The sequence below is a fragment of the Scomber japonicus genome, chromosome 3, assembly GCF_027409825.1.
Source record: "Scomber japonicus isolate fScoJap1 chromosome 3, fScoJap1.pri, whole genome shotgun sequence".
Taxonomy (NCBI): Eukaryota; Metazoa; Chordata; class Actinopteri; order Scombriformes; family Scombridae; genus Scomber; species Scomber japonicus.
In genome coordinates, this window is record NC_070580.1 from 10,763,042 (window position 1) to 10,785,161 (window position 22,120).

A 22,120-nucleotide genomic window follows, 5' to 3' on the forward strand; every position below is an offset into this window, starting at 1 on the left:
AACCTTATTTATGTATAATAATCTTCTAGTCTTCTGTGCGACAGCTTCACAGAAAGATCACCTACACACTTTAATAAAACGACTGGATGAATTTGGGAGTATATGCCTGCCCCCCTTTTTGATTTCTGCACGGCTCTCCGATTGTTTCGACTGTTCAGCTAAGCTTCCGATCGCTTTACTGTAGCCCACATTTATTCTACTGTTTCCACCTCAACGAATGCAAAACGCGGATATTTTTTTTCTTTTGTTATAATAGGCATCCGAAGGGTTGGTCTATTGTGGAGGATTATGTGAGGCAGAAGCATACATGGTCTAAGTGAGCGGCAGAACCTGTTTCAGAGAACGGATTAGGCTTGTAGGCTCTCTCAAACGCTTTCCAAAACGACAAATACACTTATTTCATAAAGAAAGCATATTTTTAATGCAACATAGAAAGACTTTGAGCGTTACATTCACAGTGTCAGCGCATATTTCCAGCAGTTTCTCCCGCCCTCTCCCCCTCCAAAAAAAAAAAAAAAAAAAAAAAAAATCCGACTTGTGATTCTTGTGCAGCAGAAGTACCAGCAGTGACATTTATAACATTTTATCCAGTGGTTAAGATTGTAATTTATCTAAAAAACTAATGGACCATTCAGCTTTTTATTGTGCATTACTGGGCTATTGTATTTACTTCAAAAATATTACAGTAAATGGAAATTGGCAACTCGAGGTCATATGTTATTTCATTCTGAACGAACTGGTTTTTTTTTCATGGCAAAAAAAAAATCCACTTATCGAAAGTGGGTCGATTATATGTGCATTTAATTCTAGCTCAAACATGAACTAAGTGTTGATTCCATTGGGGATAAAAAAAAAATCCTCTAACGGCTGATGAGGAGAGCCCTCCCTGTTTATATGAGAATGAACGGAAATCATTCTGCTTTTTCCCCTTTTCTTTTGTGCGTGTTCTAGATGTTGCTCTTGATATTTTATTGTGTGTGTGAAGATGGAAGTCGGTGTGTGATGTAGCCGGGCTCAGAGGCATATAGGCGGCAGAACATGCGCAGTGGCCGTTTGTGCCATATTGGAAGGAGGTCGTGAACGAGAGCTGCGTCAAGCTGGCGAGACGTTAGCGGAGCTTCACCGGATGTGTCGCTGTTTTCCCCTCCACACTAAAAGCCTCGTTGTCGCTTTGACGACTTCGGTGACACAAAGTCGGTTTACTTTGAAACGCTCGGCCGGGGTTCCCGTTTTTCACTCCTGGGTGCTTCACACTGCTGCGAGCGAGCAGGCGAGGAGAGGATCGGCATCTAAAAAAACCGACTTGGAAAAACTACTTAACGGTAAGAGACGAATTTTGCGACTCAATATTCACTTGCTCCGTGCTGTTTGTTACACATTCCTAGCGGTGTTTTGTTTGGTGGTGGCGCATTCGTCTTTTTTCCCGTCTCTCAAAAAGATGAGTCGGGTTCGGTCGAGTGTAAGCGCCCTTATTGCTCGTCAGCCTGCTCTTATTGCTCAAGCCGTGACGTCCAGTAACTTGACACAGGCGGTTTCACCATGTGTCCGGTGTGTCCCGCACGATCCTAACGCATTTGGGACCTCGTGTTTATTTATTAGACAGCTGCGGGATCATTTTGGGAATCGCTCTTTTGTCATGTTCTCCTCAGTGTGAAAGTTAAGACCGTCAGCGCTGTAGTCTCTCTCTCTCTCCCCCTCTCTCTCTCTCTCTCTCTCTCTCTGCAAAGCCACTGCGTTAATGGCCCATCTCTGTTTCTGAATGCTGCGGTTAGTCTGTGCAAACGGTGCAATCTTAAGCCAGTTACAGTTCAAGGATTGTATGGAAATTTCCAGTGATGTGCCCTTGAATAACTCCGTATATTTATACTATCGAGGTCTTACATAATAAAGGTTGCACGACCTCAGCCGATTAGTGTTTCTGTGGCTCTCACCTAAACAAACTCCGTCGTTTGTAAACGTGTTTCGCGTCTGCTCTATCAGGGCTGATAAACAAGGTGATGCACTGAAGGTTGTCATTTTTAGTTGTTGTGGTTATTACCCACGTTGACTTATTGCAGCCCTATTTTGCCTTGTGTTTCTTATAACTTCCCTATTGTGCAACTTGGTTGATCGGCTACTGGCAGCGCTGCTCCTGTTGTTGACGTGCCGGTGGTACAACGGGACCGAGCAGCAGCGTTAATGCAACTGGATGAAATAGCATTTTATATCTTTATGCACGCAGTGTGGGTGAACTTTGTGTTTCCCCCCCCATCTTATTACCTTGTTTGCTCTCCAGCTACTTGACAGAGCAGAGGTCAGGTTGGCAGAGCTTGGTGATTATCATGCACTGAGCAGTTGGTTTTCAGTGCAACCCTTTGTTGGCAACCATAATATCCATATTCATGCCCAACTCATTCACAACGCCTTGGCAGGTGGAAGTCATCTTGTTTTAAAAAAAAGCTGATGGGAACAACCTCTGACAGCACGGTAATTCATGTTCCCAATTTGATCCAAACATACTATTATTATCAGAAGTGCCTTGAAATATAAACCCACATCAACTTTATTTAGCTGCCTTTTTAAAGGGTCATTTCACCCAACGTTATTTCACCTCCAGTGTTTGGTGTCCATCCATGCACTTTAGATTTGACATGCTCAGTGGTTGAGTCACCAGTCTGTAAGATTTCTGCCACCACCCTAATATAATAATCTAATATAATGGATGGGAAAAGTGCACCTGTTATTCAAGATATAAACCACAGATTTGACTGGAAACAGTTTTCATTGGAACTATTTTCCATCGAAGAAATAGTCCCTATGAAGACTATGCACAGAGAGGACTGCTGAGTATTTATAGTAATGGACACATCATGCTTCCTGTCGAATTTCAAGCATCACAACTATAATAGAATCACTTCCATTGCATTTTGGGAGGAGCCAGGAGTTTCAGAGACTGATATACCTATTAAAACTAAAACTACCTGCTTGGCTTGTTAGTGCTAAGATAAGAAAGTGAGAAAATATATATTTGTAATTTGGATGAATCAACTTTAAGCTTTTTGTGTCACAGATTCATTGTGATTCTCCTCCAGTGCATCTAGTTTAGCTTTCTGCACTAAACCTTTCATCTATCTCTCCTTCATCACAATGGCAAATTCACCACACTTGCAGCAGTGTGAAAACTGTAATACATGTAAAGAAAAGCAAACAGGTGCTCTTCTGAAAACAGGTTTTGTTTATATGTACGAGTATGGACGCTTACAGGAGGACATACTCATTTTCCACTATATTTCCCTCTACATTACAGATTATAATGTCATCTCATATCAGCTAGGAGCAGCTATTAAATAACGTTTCAGCTGCTAGTTTCATTTCATTGAAAGTGGACTTTAATTTTATTTCCTGGAGAAGCTGTCTGTACTACATGCGTGTCTGTGTGTGTGTGTGTGTGTGTGTGTGAGTGTGTTTTGTCGGACTGTATTTCCTGCCCAGAGACCCCGTAGCTTTAAGAAAGCTTGTTTAGAAATGCTCAATCGCATGCTAAGTGCTGATGAGAATATGATTCAGTTAGTTGCTTGTAAAGAGGATGTAATGTGGATCTCATTTATCTGCGAGTGCTCCTGTGTGTTCGTGTGTTTGCTTGTGTGGGTGTGTGCACATTTGGCCGTTTCTCTTTCAGGTTCAGTCAGAGAGACTCGGGCAGTGCAGAGAGATTCAGGCTGACTGCTGGTAGCTGTGGTCCACGCAGACCATTGACTGCTTATGAAACAGGGGAAGTTGCTTTTCTTCCTGTATGCTCATACAAACTGAAGCTGTGCTGCTCTACAAAGTTAAGTGTTGCACAAAAACCAAAAGCACGTGCAGCCCATAAGTTTGAGTAAATCTTAAAAGCTTGTTTTACGGACATTTCAAAAGATGGATGTCAGAAATGGTACAATCAATATACAATTTAAAGGTATTACAACAAAGACACAGGCACTTTTTTTTTTTTTTTTTTTTTGATTGATTCAGTTAGATTTTCTTTGCCAGTTGCATCAGAAACATTCACAAATGAAAAAAAAGTGTGTGTGAAATTTCAGGTAACTTGTAGAAAGTAGCTAGAAATATAGAAAGAAGTCAACTTATCACTATCATAAATGAGCTAATATGTAAAAAGCTGAGCATCAGGTGTTAGAAAGCAACCTCTAAACTTTCCTACATCTGTCTCAGCTCTTTTTTTTCCACTCTTATGTCAGGAGTGTGACCCCCAGGGACAATGAGGCCCTGTGGTGTGTATGTATGTGCTTGGAGGGAGGGTGAGAAAGACAGAAGGAGTCTGGGGCAGGGTCGTGGCTGAAAGGCGGCGTTGCTCCCAGCGGAGCACGGGGGTCGCGGTGGCAGCCCGTTGGCCGGGAGGGGGGTGCTTTCTGATGCTTTAATAGAGACGTCAGACACGACAAAGACGGGCCTGACAGGCCGGCTGAATGGAGTTGCCGTGACAGAGCAGCTTTCCTCACCGTCCCATACATACACCTCGCTCTCCGCTGTCGTCACGCCCGGTGCTCCCTTCTTTCTCATTCATGCCATCTCTCTTGTTGCATTAACTTATTTCATCTCACAATGCTGCGGGTCAGTTTGATGTGTCAGAGTTTGATGCGTGTGTCCACATTCATGACAGGGCGCTATTTGAAACTTCACTTCCTTGAAGCAGAAGGCATAATATTAGGGTTTTTAAAAGAGATGAGCCTAGAATAAGTGAACACAAGTAGAGGTGAGGCTGGATGAAATTAGCATAGTTTCATATATTTCCTGATCGCGTACCATCTGGTGTGATACTTTGGCGGTAGCCTGTGCTGCTCTAATGAATGGCAAAAAAAAAGCAGCCCGTAATCAGTGATTTTATTCACTGCTTCTCCTGTTTTGTAGTGACAGAGTCCAGAAGCAGATAGAAGCACTTGAATATTGATGTAGCAGCTTAAGCAAAGATTTGGTATCTTGACAACTCTATTATGAAAACCCAGCAGACCTTGATTTTAGAATGGCTGAAAAAATCCAATCAAATGACACTCTATTTAATTTTGGCCTTGGAGCGGGGTTTGCATATTTAGGCTGTTGAATTGTCTTGCTAGTTAGTGTAACAGTTGCTGGCTTATTAAGTTATTATGTAAATAAAATATAAGAATAACTTATACTATTTATACATTATTATTTAAGAGTGTGAGAGTGAGTAAGGGTAAGGGTAAGTTTTTGTCACAGTTTCCAGCTGTTTTTTGAGTTCTACAGATAGTGGTTTGATTTATCACAGACTGTGAGGAAGGTGGCATTTCTATATGTCCCCGCCTCAACTGTATTATTTTGCTGTTGCCAGAGTTTTGGACCGGCGCTCACTTGTTTACTCCCGCTGGATAATAACCCTCCTTCTCTGTTCCTCCGCAGAGCTCCTAGTCTTGACCTTGAGGGGGCACCAGCATGAGTCAGGAGTCACTGGAGTCTGGTAAGAAGGATTCTGTGAACAGCTGCGTGAAATGAGTAAGATAAAATGTTGGAAAGCAGGTTGGAAAAGAGAAATGTGTTCTCTGAACGTGTGTGTGCGTGTGTGTGTGTGTGTGTGTGTGTTCCAGATGGAGACTCTGCTCAGGATGTGTCTGACTTCAACTGGGATGACTACCTGGAGGAGACTGGAGCCGTGTCTGTGCCCCATCACGCCTTCAAACATGTGGGTTCTAACTAACTTGAAGGCATTTGTATTAGCCTTGTACCAGCTATTCATCATCAATAGCTTAGGTTCTGTATTTACTGAGCTCTCTAATCACCACTAGTTAGCTCTAAACTATCTATCAAATCTGAACTCACCACTGAAACATCTGGAATGCGTCAGTGAGGAGAGCTCCTTGTAATGTGGAAACTGGTTACTAAGAAACTAAGCCTTCTAAGAAACAACATCCAGTTGTTAAGGAATCAACAGTATAAACACAGAAGTCACTGTAGCATCACTACTTTTAACTCAGCCTCTATAAATAACAGCACATTCATACTCTTACCTGCCAGTCTAGCAGTTAGGTTCAATCAGAATAATGTTGAGCTGCGACAGAAGGATCAATTTCACGACTGATTCATTTTCAGATTATTTTCTTGGTTAATGGATTTATCATCACAGTTTTCTTGAGACTAAGATGACACCTTCAAATGTCTTTTTCAGTCATCATCAGTTTGCAATGATATTTAAGAAGCTGGATCCAGCAAAGTTTTTGAAATTTTGCTATAAAATGGCTCAAATGATTCATTGTTTATCAAAATTGTTGCTGATTAACTTTCAGTTGATCGGATAATCAATCAAAAATTGTGAATAATGTGAGTCTGATGTTCTTATAACATGCTAGTCTTATCAGCATTATTATATCTGTATAATCATAGTGTTAAATATTTGAGTCTTATATTTTGTATGCATTTATAAACTTTTGTAATTTGTCCCTTTTCACTTCTCATCTTTCTTTATGAACTGAGAACACAACTGAGAATTAAGTCTACACACAATATAAATTCACCAGTCTATCCAGCTGTGAGCAAATCAAGTGAATGACTCCATGTGTTCTTCTGTCCCTGTCTCAGGTGGACCAGGGCCTGCAGACGGGACTGACTCCAGGCATGAAGCTGGAGGTGTGTGTGCGCGCGGAGGCTGACAGTCCTTACTGGGTGGCCAGCATTATCACTACATGTGGTCAGCTGCTGCTGCTTCGCTATGAGGGATACCAGGATAACCGGAGCGCTGACTTCTGGTGTGACATCATGACAGCAGACCTCCACCCTCTTGGATGGAGCCGCCAGCATGGCAAGACCATGAGAGCCCCTGAGGGTGAGTTACGGTGTTTTTTTTTCAGTTGTCAAAAGTAAAGTTTTAGGACTTTTTTTCTGTTAGTGCTTCAGGGATAAGTCTGCTGTGCATGTATAGGCTCTGCAGTGGAGCCACTACACAGTTTTTCTATAGTTGTATTCTCTATATATTATGTCAAAAGGCTCTTTTCATGGTGGAATTCTTCATAACCGCACTTTCCGTTTAGCAAAACAAGAAGTAATGAATGTTTCTGTTCTCCTGATACACTGGTGCCACAGATGCCCAGAGGTGAAACGCTTTTGTTTCCCTTCTGATGTTCTAGTTTTGTAAAATATAGTCTGTGTGAAAAGTGCAGAGCAGACAAGAGCCTCATGGTTTTTGATGCCTCACGCTGAAGCAGTGATTTTGGTTATTTTCAATAAATGCCACCTAATTAGCACTTGACTTGAAGTGGGGTTGTATGAGGTCTACAGTCAGTATATTACCTGCAGTAGATTTGGGTCGACGTGCTCCTAGAATGGAGAAGCAGGCAGGAGTACTGGCACTGAAGATAAGCTGTATGGTGGACGAGGGCAGAAACAAAACATATTTTTGCCACCTAAAATAGGCACACTTAAACAAATCAGTATCGGTTCAAGTGTACACTATATTTAGGCCTTTCCTTTGGCACCACATTTTCTGGACCATAGAACTTCCATAATCTTACGTATGCCACTTATTGTGTTACACCACAGTACAGCTGATTGTGAAAAAAAACAAACTTTCCCTTTAAAAACAGTGATGTGTTATCAAATTGAATACCAGAGCAGTAACACTAGATTTTCCTGTTTAAAATGTGGTACCTGCATGAGACAGTCTGATACGCCAGATGCAAGTTGCATAATAGCACTAGAAATGATCATCTATTATGTTCAATGAATTCTGGTAGATATCCTTATTTCAAAGCAGATGTGGGTTGGACAGGATACTTCGCCCACCTGGTAGGTTGGCTAACAAAATGTGCACTTTTTGTGTATGATCCACCTCAGGTGTGCGTGAGAAGCACCAGGACTGGGAGGCTCTGCTGGAAAAGGCCCTGGCTGAGGAGTGCAGCGTTCCTGCCAGCCTGCTGGAGTTGGTAAGGCAGAGGAAGGTCCACATTAATATGTTTTCATTTTAAAACAGCATTTTAAAATGAAAAACAATCTCCGCCCACACAAGCGTTTTAGTAAATAATCTCCATCCATACTAACACGCCTGAAAACGCAGATCACATGACCATTCATTTACACTGGGCATGTGCATGCCAGTTTAAACAGGAAGCAGATTGTCTACAGTGTGTTTGGTTTCTTAGTTGCAGAAACCAACTTCTACCTCAGCTTGGGCAATGTAGTGTCCACACAGACACTGATGCTACTATTGGACTACCACTGCCAGCCCTTTCTACAGTTAGTTTCACTGTGACAATGGCCATCAATAATAGAGTGTTCATTTCATCATTTCATTATGAATTGTATTTATATTTAGACCTAAAAAGCTTAAAAGGCATTTGCTTAATTGTGAAAAACAAATAAAATGTGAGGTGGAAGCGGCATGGTGTTGTCTGGTTTGGACTACCTCTGTGTCAGCCACATACAATCCTGACAGAGGACAGGTTTTTTTATTGATTGTATTGATTATTCCGCCAGTTAAACCCCCGCTGTCACCGCTACAAGTGAAGAAAATCCCTCCTGACGAAACCAAGTTCCCTAAATGAGCCAAACACACTCCGACAAGCAAACCTCCAGACGAACTGTCGGGGGGGAAACTGACAACAAATAAAAAAAAATAACAACACTGAATCTCCATCTTGAAGCAACTAAAACAACAGGCAGGAGTCACCAAATATAAAATGAAATATAATATCACAGAAAGCAAGGAGGAGCTCTGTATGTCACGACTTGCCACACTGGAGTTCCGCTAGAGAAGCTCCCTGACCCAGCGTGTACTGTGCAGGCTAACCCACAGTGGTGACACATTATATTATTGTCATATCTGTGATATATTCTACAGCTAAAGACATTGAAACTATAGTGGAAGTTATAATATTCCAGGTATTATGTGAATATGACTATTAACAGATTATTGTCAGTTTTTGCTGAGAGCCACACGTGCAGGTGGAAAAAAATGGGCAAGGTCCTGAATCTCTAGATGACATGCTGCAGCAGCCACATGTGAGACACACCCCTCATGGGAGCTATGTAGCTGCTCTAATCTGTTCACATGGGCACTGAAATGAAAATCAAGAGGTTCTGTGATGCACACGCGCTGCTCACTCTTGGACCGATGACACCAACGCCTGTCATTCCTTACCCATGTTGAATTATCCACTGGTAGTCTTTCTTCTGTTAAAGGATGACATGATATGGGCATGAAGAATCAGGGCGGGACACGTCGTCACTGATAAGATCCAATCAGGAAGCAAATGTGGGTGTCTCTGTTTCCGTCCATGCTAAAAGGCAAACCCAGAGTTTTTAAACTAAAATGGGTTCAACAGCATTTTCAAAAGTCTCTGTTTTAGAGGTTTGAAAAAGCTGTAGTAGTGTAGACGCTACACTGTAAAAATAAATATGCCTGCACAATGTAAAAAAAAAAGTTAAGTAACTGGTTGCACAGCTTTTTTGAGTTTAAAGACCAAATGTAAAATTTTACATTGCCATTTAGTTGACACAACGTGCACCCAGTTCAAAATGGCCCAACTTTTTGCTAATTCAAAAATACTTAGAGCAAGGTGGCCGAATGTCGGTACAAACTAAAATAATAAATTATCTCAACCCATTATGATTTGGGTCGAGTCAGCACGCCTCAGTGTAGGTAAATAGTTGGCTCAACTAAAATCTCTGCGTTCACTCAGTATGTATCTTCCAATATTTTAACAACACAATATAACATGTTTTTGTTATGTTGCAAAAACATCTTATATTATAACATTTTTACAGTGTAGGTGTAAATGCAGAGAAAGTTATTTTTGTTTTCATTTTTTTAGTTTTTAAAAAACAGAATAGTACAAGTATGGATGTAGCCTAAAACAGTCACACACAGAGTGGGGCGCTGTCTGTGCCAAGAGCAATTTCCTGTATCGCTACTGATTTGATTTATTTCTCAACCTTTAAAACACTGAGTGCCATAAATAAAACTGTTGAGCATGTCACAATGAAGTCAGATTTTCACATTATTGTTTAAGTGGTGAGGCAAGATCAATAAATACAACGGACATTAGAAAAACACCAAATTGACAGTTTTCACCCGCAGGTGATCAGAATCGTAAACAGTAGTTGTGCAGTCTTGGCCCGCGCGCACACACTAACACACACACACACACACACACACACACACACACACACACATGCTGTACGGCTGTCATGTTTTGCCTTTTGTTTGCTTCTTGTTTAAGTGTCCTTGTAGTGCAGATCTGTAAGAACTTGCTATTTTATGCCCACGTTGAAATGTGAATAGAATGTTTCAAAAATGTAACACTATAGCAATAAATGTGAATTTGGACTAAATAAGACTTTATATCTATAAGTCATGCACATACATCCTGCATGAAGCCGCAAGTCTGCAAAATACAAAGCTATGAGCTTTAATTTACAGCGCTGAGGCTGTGCCATTTAAAGCAGATTGGCTGTAGGAACTGCCTGTGAAATTCCTTAGAGCCATTAGTTAGCTTTCAGTGTCTGTGCTTCAGTTCTGCCACTTAGTCATGCAGCGCATTTCTTTCCCAGTACAAATTCTTTGCCTTGCCTAGGCATGTGTTCATTTGTGTTTGTGTAAATGTGCACTATCAGCCTCTCATTTACCTCTCCTCACCCCATCCCAGCCCCAGCGAGGTAGAGACCCAGTGGAGCTCCTGTGTGCAGGCTGCTATGTGGAGCTCCAGGACAGTGTTGACCCGGGGCTGGCCTGGGCTGCCGAGGTGGAGGAGAACGTCGGGGGAAGGCTGAAACTTCGCCTGGTAGGCACCGAAGGCCTCCCAGACACGCCTGCAACCCTCTGGCTCTTTTACCTCCACCCACGCCTCCACCCACCCGGCTGGGCTAAAGAGCATGGCTGCACCCTCAGGCCTCCCTCAGGTCAGTGGCATTGACACGGGTCAAGTCTTATATTTAGAAACAAAAGGAAGAAAGGAAAGAGGATTTCTAGATCTTGAGGTTTACTGCAAAAGCAGGCATGAATACTGGTTGTTGATGGAAAGACTCATGAAGAAGCCAATCATGAACTGGATGCAGGTCCAATTATGTATAATGACCCTATTATTATTTTTACACTGTGTTATTCATCTTGAATCACTGAATCCAATTTTCTTTTTACTAATTATAACTCATATTATGCTGATTACTTAATCAGATATGTCCTTTTTCTTTATTTGCCACGTTATTTGCAACTCACTCTCTTGTGAGTTGTGTTAAGATTTTACGATACATTTTACAAATGCAAAGTAATACAGAGTGATGTGCCTAATGGGACTGTATCTCACTAGACCTTTAAATTGATTTTGCATGCCAGATAAGATGGATCATTGTTTTCAAGGCCCTGGATCTGCAAGTTTTTTTTTTAAAGTGGACAAGTTTGTTAATATGCAAGATGTAAAAAGCACCGTAGGCTATATCTCTCCCCTAACACTGCTCATCTACCCTTTAGTACCAGTGCAGCTGAAGCCCTATTGATATTAAATACTAGACTTTTGCTGTAGTTGTGTGTTTTTTTTTTTGTATCTGGATTGAGTGCTTTTGCAAGTTAATAACAGAATATGGTGAGCAGCAGCAGTACGGGTGCATAAAACTGATTTGGAGAAAAAAGCATTTGAATAAAACGTGGCCTGTTTATACGAGTTGTATTTTATCATTTAATTAAAGAATGGGGAAGATAGACTGGATTTTTTAGAGGTTCAGACGTATTAACTCTGCATAACATCATGTTTGTAAGGCAGTGTGGAACCGAGGGCCCTGGGATAAGAAGTTCTTGTTGTGTAGTTGCAAAATTGTAGAGGACAACATTGATTTTTTTGAGGGGGGTGGGGAGGGGGTGGGGAGAGCTTGTTTAATTAACTGTGGGGATCTGTTTTTTTGTTTATGTGGAGGGTTAGATAGAACAACAAGCTGTGTGTGTTAACTTAAGCATCCCTTTGAAAATTCAGTTATGCAAATATACTCAGTCAGCAGGTTTTTGCACTTCAGCAGCTGATTGGTGTGTATTTGTTTCAGATCTATTGGCCTTGAGGACAGAGGAGGAGTGGCGGGAGGTGAGACAGAGGATCGACGACCTGCCTCAGGATGAAGCTCTGACTGTAGAGCTCAGTAAGGTACTGCCAACAGTGCTCTCATTTGCTCTTCTTCATCAGAATTTTTTTTCTCTCCCAGTTAAGATCTGAGTTAAGAATGACATTCTATTTTAAAACGGGTGCTGAAACATTTCTAAGAGTTGTTGAAAATGACTCTGCATATGTGTTGTTGTCTCAGGATCAGCCCACCATCGCTGCTCATTCTTTCACGGAACGGATGAAACTGGAGGCTGTTGACCCTGCTGCTCCTATTTCCATCAGGCCCGCCACTGTCACCAAGGTAACAGACTTTTTATATCAAACCTGTCTCTCCTACACTGCTTCCCCCCCCCCCCCATTTGTTGTTTACCTTCCTTAGTTATTTTTCTTTTTGATGATCATCTCCTGGGCTTGAACATAATTAAAAGTTTTTCTATTAAGCCACAGAGCCCTGCAGATCTTGACTTAACTATTCACTCGACGCAGTCTTTAGACGTTTAAAAGAGAGATGACTTTTCAGCTGTCAGTTGTGAGTGTCTGCAGCTGTCACAAAATGACCCCTTCTCTCCAATTCAGGTGTTTAATGAACAGTACTTCCTGGTGACCATGGATGACCTTTGTGGTATGGAAGAGTCAGAAGGTGCTGGGCGCTCCTTCCTGTGCCACAGAGACAGTCCAGGCATCTTTCCCGCTCAGTGGAGTCTTAAAAACGGGCTCCCTCTCAGCCCCCCACCAGGTTTGCTTTGTCATGTGTTTTTCCTTTTTATATAAGCATTTAAATTAAGGGATGACGTATGATTAGCTAACTCATCCTGCCTTTTTTTCTCTCTCTGTCTACTTTTTCCCTTATCTGCCTTTCTTTCTTACATTCCCTCTTTATTCCTCTCCATTCATTTTATCCTAAATAGGATACCAGGGTCCCGACTTTGACTGGGCAGATTACCTGAAACAGTGTGAGGCCGAGGCAGCTCCTCAGCATTGCTTCCCAACTGTAAGTCACCACTGCTTTTCTTTTTACAACAGGTTCACGCCGCTCAGGCTTCAGTGTAAAAGGGTTTCCTCGTGTCTGGTGAGCCATGAAGAAACCCACCATACCATCTTTACCAGAGCACTGGTCATTGTATACAGACCCGGCTTGTGTGATTTAATATAATAAACAGGTTTTTTCACATTAAAAATATGAGACGATGCTCCTCTAAAGGAATTGTATCAGCCTGCAGAGTGTGGCTGAGGTTCTCTACAACATACAGCAGAAGTGTAAACATCACAGCTGAAGGGATTTTTTTCCATTTGTAATCTTTTAGCTTCATTATCTTTTTTATTTTGCTATCCAATGCAGTAAAACTAATTTTGTCTCATTTCACTGGGCATGAGGTCAGACACACAAATAGCATAGAGCATCCAGTTATTTTCAAAATTAAACACCCTGTGTAGACTCCCTATGGTATGTCACATCAAGACATCAACGTTAAGTTATAACGGGTGGCACCAGACCAGAAGTCAAGCAGTTACAGGATATTTGTCACCGAGGATGATGATGAAAAGATTTTATGACACTGTTGCCGCCCGCAATGACTGCCCCGGTACCTAGCGTCCTTTCCTGGTAGAGGGTTGGCTCTCTTCTCTGTGGTGCTGCCGGCTTCTGAAATTCTCCTGGTGGCAATACAGTTGGAACGTGACACAACCATGCCTCTGTGAAATCAAGGCATAACATTTGCCTTTCGACTGTAGGAAGTGAGATTCCACACATTTGACTGACAGCATAATCGAATGTCAGTGATGAGTTGTAAACAGATGGTCCAGTGGGACTTTCCTCCCTTTTACCAAAGAAAAAAATATGTAGCGTTTTCAAAATGGACAAAATAAATCATTCAGCACAAACCGTCCTCCACTGTGAAGTAGTTCTCAAGTTTTCTTTTCTCTCTCTCTCTCTCTCTTTCTCTCTCTCTCTTTCTCTCTGTTTACCCGCCAGGAGCAGTGTGACCACAGCTTCAAAGAGGCCATGAAACTAGAGGCTGTCAACCCGCTGTCCCCAGAGCACATTCACGTGGCCACAGTCACCAAGGTCAAAGGGCAATACGTTTGGCTCAGCCTGGAAGGTGAGAGGCACTGAAAGAATGTGTTTACCTCAGATGATGAAAGCAGATACAAATTAACGTGTAACTTATGGGAGGTCTCACAGCACATTTGGAGCAGTCACATGTAGAGCATGAACCTGTTGTTTGTAGATCTAACCAGATCGTCCATACTTTCCAGCGGAGCAGATGATTGTTCTCTCGTCTGTGAAGAAGACAGGAATTTTAGATAAATAGATGATAGCAATTTACACCAGCTCACACACATAATCATTGATTTGGAGATTAAACAATTCTCCTAGAGAGGCAGAAATCAACACTACACACTTCAGACACAACATTTTAATGCGCATAAGTATTTAACTATGTCTCTATTATATTACATTATATTATATGTTTAACTAAATAAGCAATCAAAGTTAAATATAGAAAAAAATCCTTAATTATAAGTTAAGCACTCAGAAACTTGAGGAGGTAGACTCTTGAAGCTGGCGGTTCAAAGCAGATTTGATTAACTTCAGACAACAGCCACCAGACAGACAACCTTGTAGATTCTTCTCTAGTTACATTTTGATTTGTTGTCTCTCCTACTCAGCCCTTCTGACTCCTAAACTGTGAGAGTTGTACAAGGAAATCTGTAATGTGAAACAAGCTGTATGGCTAATATTGTTGGTTTGGGATTAAGTTTTCTGGGTCGCTAAGGTGCGTTTTCTTTTTTTTTTTAATGTTGCATTTATGTGTGATATTAGGTGTTTTTTTTAAAGAACAGATAAATATTCATACTGTCTAAACAAGTAAAAGAACAATGTGATATTTGTTTTTTTCTCTGTATAGTACTGATACAAAGTTTTTTTTTTTTTTTTTTTTTAAAGTAAATGCGTTATTTCATTATCATGTGAACAGATGAAGACAGCAAAATGTGTTTCACTCTATGACATGAAAGGATTTTGATTATGAAGGAAATTATTATAACTCAAAACATAGTTAATTTTTAAAAATGCAACATACATCATTTCAAGATATAATGTTGTCCTTTTTGCTTTAGCTGCACAATGTGTGTCGGAAGTTGACTTTCTAAAAGCTTTGTGTGTTTTTGTCCAGGACTGAAACAGCCCATGCCAGAGCTGATCGTTCATGTCGACTCCCTCGACATCTTCCCTGTCAGCTGGTGTGAGACAAACGGCTATCCGCTCGTCTACCCCATCAAGCCCTCAGGTACAAAGCATGAGTCATCATCACACTGAACTATCAAGGTCTTCACACATTTGCTTTAATGATACATTAACTAATGATCTGACAAACGCAATACAATCTTTTTTCACCCTGGCCTCCAAATTAGTGACACATTGTAATTATGTGACTGGGCACACATTAGTCTCTCTTTGTTTTTCAGTTGAGAAAGAGAGGAAGATTGCTGTTGTTCAGCCTGAGAAACAGTGAGTATAAGATGAGGTGTTGATAGTTTTGTGAGTTTGAATGGATCGGGTTCAGCAGTTTTTCAATATCTGACTCTGATCTTTTTCTTCGCTTTAACAGCAGAGCTCCACCAAAGTCATCGTCGCCTGACAGCGTCAAGCAGCAGATGTCAAACCAGTCAGAGACAGGTAGGTGTTATGTCTCAGGTCTCATTGAAGGAGCCCAAACTGCGACTTACTGTATATCCAATTGTGTAGTGTTCAGTGTTTGTTCCATCATTTGTTTCTTTCTGTGTGTCCATGTGCAGTCCAGGGGAACGGGAAATACTGCAGCCCCAAGATCTACTTCAACCATCGTTGCTTCTCCGGGCCTTACCTTAACAAGGGACGCATTGCTGAGCTTCCTCAGTTCATCGGTCCTGGAAACTGTGTTCTTGTGCTCAAAGAGGTGAGATAGGCTACTACAGCTGTTAGTCGTCATATGAAGTGAACTACATTTCAAAGGTGATCTGTGCAGAATTTGTATTATTTAACTTGTTGTGATTTCTTTCAATATTTACTTTAAACAAAGTGAGCTGTATTGGAGGTTCCCTAATGCCCTTTTCTGACCCTGCTGTATTTCCCTAAACCCCCATTAAAGGAAGTTGCTACTTGCCCCCCCCCCCCCCCCACACACACACACACACACACACACACACACGCTCTCCAAATCTGTTGCTATAATGGAAGTCTTGTCTCAACGAATTTGGGAAATAGTTGATGTGATTGCACACAGCACCATTAAAGAATAACAGGTCTAACCCACCAACTTGCAGATAACCTTTTATTGTCACATTTCTATGCATGTCTTGTATCCAGGTATTGACTCTGCTGATAAACTCGGCATACAAACCCAGCCGCGTGCTGAGAGAGCTGCAGCTGGACCAGGAGAGCCGCTGGCAAGGCCATGGAGAGACACTCAAAGCCAAGTGAGAGGAAACACCATTTAATCTACAGCTCCAAATTCTCATGTGCCGTAGAAAACCTGCAGGAATAGTAGAAGTGGTCACAGCTGGCCTATTTTGGGGCACATGCTGGATTAGAAATGTACTTGAAACATAAGTGGAAGTAAATATCTGCACACCGGAGCCCAGCACATGTTTCTGATACTTCATTAAAGCAATCATTTAGCAGACAGCATCTGGGTTACTTTTAAGTGAGGCTTGCCAGTTGTAACAACCTTGTTAGATTAAAGCTGAACTTTATGAGAGCTTTTGAAAGCCTACCCATTTTTTGAACTAATATTTTGTAGGAATATGAAATATCGATCATTACAGTTCTTAATTGCCTCTCTTCATATATCAGGTACAAAGGAAAGAGTTACCGAGCCACGGTGGAAATAGTCCGCACTGCAGACCGTGTGGCAGACTTCTGTAGGAAAACCTGCATCAAGCTAGAATGCTGCCCAAACCTGTTTGGACCTCGAATGGTTCTGGAGCGCTGCTCAGAGAACTGCTCTGTCCTCACCAAGACCAAATACAGTAAGTGGTTTACACAACTAGAGACGGTTGTCTAGCCTTGATTTATCAGGCGATAATAATAGAGATGATTAATCATAAGTAGCTTAGAAATTTGTAAATCTGCATGTCATACGTGACCTTAATTCTAAACAGCAATTTAAACTTGCTCTCATTTAGCACAAATCCACTGTGATAAATATCTCCTTGTTCAGAAACCTTTGGTACTTTTCATTTGTGTTGCACATGAATAGAAATGAGCGATGGCTACATAAATGCCTTCTTAATGATTACAGAGGTTTTGTGAAGTAGAGTGATGTGAGAAATGTAAATTAGAAATTGGAAAAAGCTTTCACAGGCAAAGAATAAGCAGGTGTGGGGTGCAGAAATATGTTTCAGAATTGGCCTCTTTCATTTTCTGCTGAAATATTTCGACAGCACAAAATCGCATATTTTGTTGATGTGTTTACTCGCCGTTGCACCGCAGTGGTGCTGTTAAGGAACTGATGCAATTTGATAGCAACTGGGGAATGATTACTCTTTCTCTTTTGTCTTTTATGTTTTCATATAACTCCAGACAGTACATATCCTCCATAGACCTGAGGGGTATTCCATCGACAAAGCCAAAAAAGCTACATTTACTTGAAAAAATCCGGCTTGAATTAACAACAACCTTCACTTGCGACTCAAGCTGTCCTGCTAAAACAGTTTAAATGTGTCTAGTCAAGGTTAAGTGTAGTTACACTCGAGTAAGCGTGCAGTGTCTGCATGTACAGAGTATATAAACAGCCCAGAACAGTCGTTTGATGAAAAGAAAATACTGTGTCAGAAAAAGAAGGAAAACTAGAGCGGTGTTTGTCTCCCCGTCGGCACAATGGGCAAAGAGGGCTATGATTCTTTCCTAAGATTTCTTCCCTGTCTTTATATGGTCAGAAGCTTTGAGGAGACTACGTTTTTCATAGAGAGAAATTACTTTCTTTTTTTTCCGTTATGATTTCAACACAGCAGAAGGTCATGGTTTGGACTTTATTTCATTTTCTTTTTTTTCTTCACAGTTTGAGCAAAATGAGTGAGTGAATAAATAAATAAATAACTTCAAAACATCAGCACACTTTTATTTCTTAAATTATACATGCTAAGCTTTTAAATAAAAGGGTTCCCTCCAAAACGACAGTGACCATGACTGAAATGGGATCAACTGAAAAGGTATTTTCGTAAAAGTCCTTCACAGTTCTTTCACCTTATATTTTTGAACACAGACATGGCAAAAGTGATGCTAGCACGGGAATCTGCTTCCACCCGTCGTACACACTTTAACACACAGCTAAATTTAGCTTGACAGTTAACCTACCGCGAAGCAGGGTATTACTGCTATATAAGTTGCCGTGGTTACTGAAGAGGAATACGTAAAAGGACAATAAAGGAACTCTCACTTGAATTAGCGAGACTTATCAAGGCTTTTCTTTTATCTAGCCTCTTGATGGAATACCCCTCTGCTTTCACTGCAATTTCAGCACTTTGGCTTCACAATATTCATATTTAAAAGCATGAAATTCAGTTCGATTAATTTAGTCCTTCAATTTCGTAAATATTTTATTGTCATTTCCACAGCAATGTTCCCATCTATCTCAACCATATGCATTTAAATCTATCAGGCATGTCAGATGCAGCATGACAAAGTAAGCGTGTTGTCTTGTCACCAGCATATTACTATGGAAAAAAGAAGAGTAAACGTGTTGGCCGTCCTCCCGGAGGCCACTCCAACCTGGAGGGTGGAGTGAAGAGAAGAGGGAGGAGGAGGAAGAGAAGGAAGCAGCTTTTTGTCCACAAGAAGAGACGCTCCTCAGCCTCAGTTGACAACACACCTGCTGGGTCTCCACAGGTAACACATGTGTATTTTCTTCACTGAGCATTATATTAAAGGTCATTGGTAAAATAACATTTTTATCTTAGATTCTTCCCCACATGTTATTTCATTCTCTGCTAATAGACTGTTTGCCTCCTTATTTCACAGGGCAGTGGAGAGGAGGAAGATCTGGATGAAGATGACTCCCTGAGTGAAGACACTGGCTCTGAACTGCAGGATGATCTCCAAGATGATTCCGAACCATCGAACGGGAAGTCTCAGCCCACCACGCCAACTCCTTCCCCACCAGCAACACCAAGGCCCACACGCCGGCGCCGGAAACCCCGCTCACCCTCTTTCTCTGATGATGAGAACCGCCCACCTTCACCAAAGGTAATGAAAGTCCTGAAGAATTAAACAAGACTAAAGCTAGATCAAAAGTCAAAGGATCACTTTAGTGAGTAGGATTCATCCTCTGAGTAGGATTCTTCCTCTGGGGACCATGAACATCTCTATAAAGTAACATGACAATCCATCCCATAGATATTTCAGTTTGGACTAAACCAAATGATATTGCCATCTCTCGAGCCATGCTGCTAGTATAGATAACATTTCAATTAACAATTTTCTATCCCTTATCAATAAATGCTGGAAATATTCCCAGAAAACAGTGCACCTGTAATTCATATCCTAGTATGCAGGCATAAATTAAGATTTGTTTTGGGGGTTTTCTGCACAATCCCTTCCCTCTGCCCCTTCCATCAAACACACCTGCCTTGAACTTCCTAACATCCCGCTTTAAGAAAACAAGATTCTGTTTCACTGTGATGTGAACTTGCTCAAAACAGCAAATGCGGAAATTACGAGGCACAAACAAAGAGTTTCCACGGTTAAAATGAGTTGTGAGCCTTTCCAGTTCAGCTTTGAGATCTCTGACTCACCCTATTTGTGTGTTTATAGACCTCAAAGATCGAGCCTCCTCAGAAGTTGTGTCTGGACACCAGCCCCCTGGAGTGGAGTGTTACGGATGTGGTTCGCTTCATCAGAACCACTGACTGTGCACCTCTTGCACGGATTTTCTTGGATCAAGTAAGAAATAAACATTGAGTTAATGGCCACTCAGGATGTGATCTCAGTACACTCTACTGCAATAGGTGTATTATACACTTACATTGTATTCCAAAACATTATTTTAACAGCTTTAGATAGTGTATTTCAATCTGCATCTCATACATATTTACATGTTTTTATAGGAGATTGATGGACAGGCACTTCTCCTGCTGAACCTCCCAACTGTGCAGGAGTGCATGGACCTGAAGCTGGGACCAGCCATCAAGCTGTGCCATCACATTGAGAGGGTCAAGCTGGCATTTTATCAACAATTTGCTACGTAGCTGACGGTGAATGAACATGGGACATATATGTATCAATGCTGAGTAAAAAGCACTGTATTTTCCCATTTTGACTTTTCTAACACTGGACATCCTTTAGTGAATTCTGAATCCTGCAGAATACCACGTTGTGTCAGAAAAGCGTGGCCATGAGACGGACAGAGCAACATTTCCTGATCGTTGGTTTTTTGTTTTTTTTTAAAGAACTGAAGAGAAGGGCGGTACAGGGTCACAATAGGGTCAGAAACACTTAAGGTGCTCTTAATGAAAGACACAGGTGAGGACTGAAAGAGAAGAATAATGGGCACTCTGAAGCTTTTAAATAAGTTTAAAAGCCTGTATTAAATCCAGTGTATTTTCAATGTGTTTTATGTCAGATTCATCAGGGTGCATGATGATTTCTGAATTGAAAGGTGTTCAAATGAAGACTTTTAGGCTTTTTAATTTATTTTTTTATGTTTTGAGCGCCCTGATTCTCGTCTTCTATTGAGATTAATTGTTGCCACCACACCGGTGGTGCGTTGTGTCCATTAATAATTTCCAGCCTGACTTGCTGTCTTAAAAAGGGATTACCACTGAATCAAAGCTTTTACATGTTATCCTAGAATATACAGTGTTATCTGCTAGCGAATATTTGTCTACTTGAAGTAATGAAGTAGAAAGCGAAGTAGACTTGCCTCGTAAACTGGTGATTTCACACTAAAGTCTAATTTCAGTGAAAAAGAAGATCAACATTTTGCCGGAAAAATACATAATCTATTGGGCACTTTAAAACAAGCATTGGTACTTACTCATGAAATCATGTCACTGTCAAAACTCCAGTCTTTGGAGTGACAACAGATTGTCTTTTTTCTTGTGGTTTCTAGTGTTTAGATATTTATACTTTCAAAAGATAATTTGACTGAATTATAAAGTCAAGATAATTTACTCATGAGTTAAACTACACGTTATATAACCCTTTGCAAGTTTCCTGGATGCCAGAAATAATGCTAAACTAGAAAATACTGATATAGCAGATTTGAAAGGATAGTTGTGAGTTAGTACAGGTATAAGGAATTAGATTTTAGTGTGAACACCAGGCATGTATGTTAACACCATTGCAAATATTAGCCAACTGGATTATATCAACATACAATCTTAATATTAAATGGGGCCTTTATTTCAACAAGAGATTAAATTACTTTCCAGTTCAAGCCTCTATTTAAGAGCAGTTTACAGTGCAAGGATTCTGTAATGCAAGCACAAGCAAAACCATGCACTGTGTAGTGGTATGCAAATATGACAGTGCATGTTTGTATATAGTGTACATAATAAAATATCTTCTAGTGCAACAGGGTGATTAGACAGGGGGAAAAATGTATTGAGGAAATAATTTTCTGCATAAGCAATGTGTAAATGTCCTGAACATACAGTATATTTGCACAGAATAGGCCTAAACCTTCCTCAATGTGCTTAAAACATACTCAGCTGCATCACTGGGAGAATTCAGATAATTTGAGCCATTTCATATCAATAAGTCACAAATTGCTTTTACAATTAACTTAATGTAAGCTACAATAAACGAGCAGTTTTAAAGTGGAGGAGGTCTTTCTCAATATGCTTTTGTATAACAGTTTTCCCCTCTTTTTTTATATCAGTTCCTGTAGTGTGATTTGCTGTAATGTGCTTGATTTTGTGTAAGAAGAAACTGGTGGTTCTTTGTTTACTCATGTGTCTAGCTGTTCAGCTGTTCTCAGAGCAATGGGGACAGGGTTTGGTTTCATGTTTGAAGATAATAACTGCTATTTAAACAGAGGACACTGCAATAAAAAACTGTAAACACATCAAAC

General features: G+C 40.8%; 1 protein-coding gene across 1 annotated transcript; it reads left to right on the plus strand.

The window, feature by feature from the left end:
* Nucleotides 1–1,241: 1,241 nt before the first annotated feature.
* sfmbt1 (Scm like with four mbt domains 1) lies at nucleotides 1,242–22,108 on the plus strand. Its single transcript, XM_053316316.1, has 21 exons — nucleotides 1,242–1,322; nucleotides 5,395–5,452; nucleotides 5,580–5,674; nucleotides 6,568–6,811; nucleotides 7,819–7,907; nucleotides 10,629–10,881; nucleotides 12,013–12,110; nucleotides 12,268–12,369; nucleotides 12,645–12,804; nucleotides 12,977–13,059; nucleotides 14,041–14,167; nucleotides 15,245–15,358; nucleotides 15,537–15,579; nucleotides 15,680–15,747; nucleotides 15,867–16,006; nucleotides 16,417–16,526; nucleotides 16,903–17,078; nucleotides 18,758–18,936; nucleotides 19,069–19,293; nucleotides 19,861–19,989; nucleotides 20,154–22,108. The coding sequence occupies exons 2-21, from the start codon at nucleotides 5,428–5,430 to the stop codon at nucleotides 20,292–20,294; spliced, it is 2,601 nt and encodes an 866-aa protein (XP_053172291.1). The 5' UTR covers nucleotides 1,242–1,322; nucleotides 5,395–5,427; the 3' UTR covers nucleotides 20,295–22,108.
* The last annotated feature ends 12 nt before the right edge of the window (nucleotides 22,109–22,120 follow it).

Coding starts and splice junctions, on each gene's coding strand:
- sfmbt1 (XM_053316316.1), top strand. CDS start 5,428: ATGAGTCAGGAGTCACTGGAGTCTG. Junction 5,453..5,579: donor TCAGGAGTCACTGGAGTCTG/GTAAGAAGGATT, acceptor TGTGTGTTCCAG/ATGGAGACTCTGCTCAGGAT. Junction 19,990..20,153: donor CACGGATTTTCTTGGATCAA/GTAAGAAATAAA, acceptor ATGTTTTTATAG/GAGATTGATGGACAGGCACT.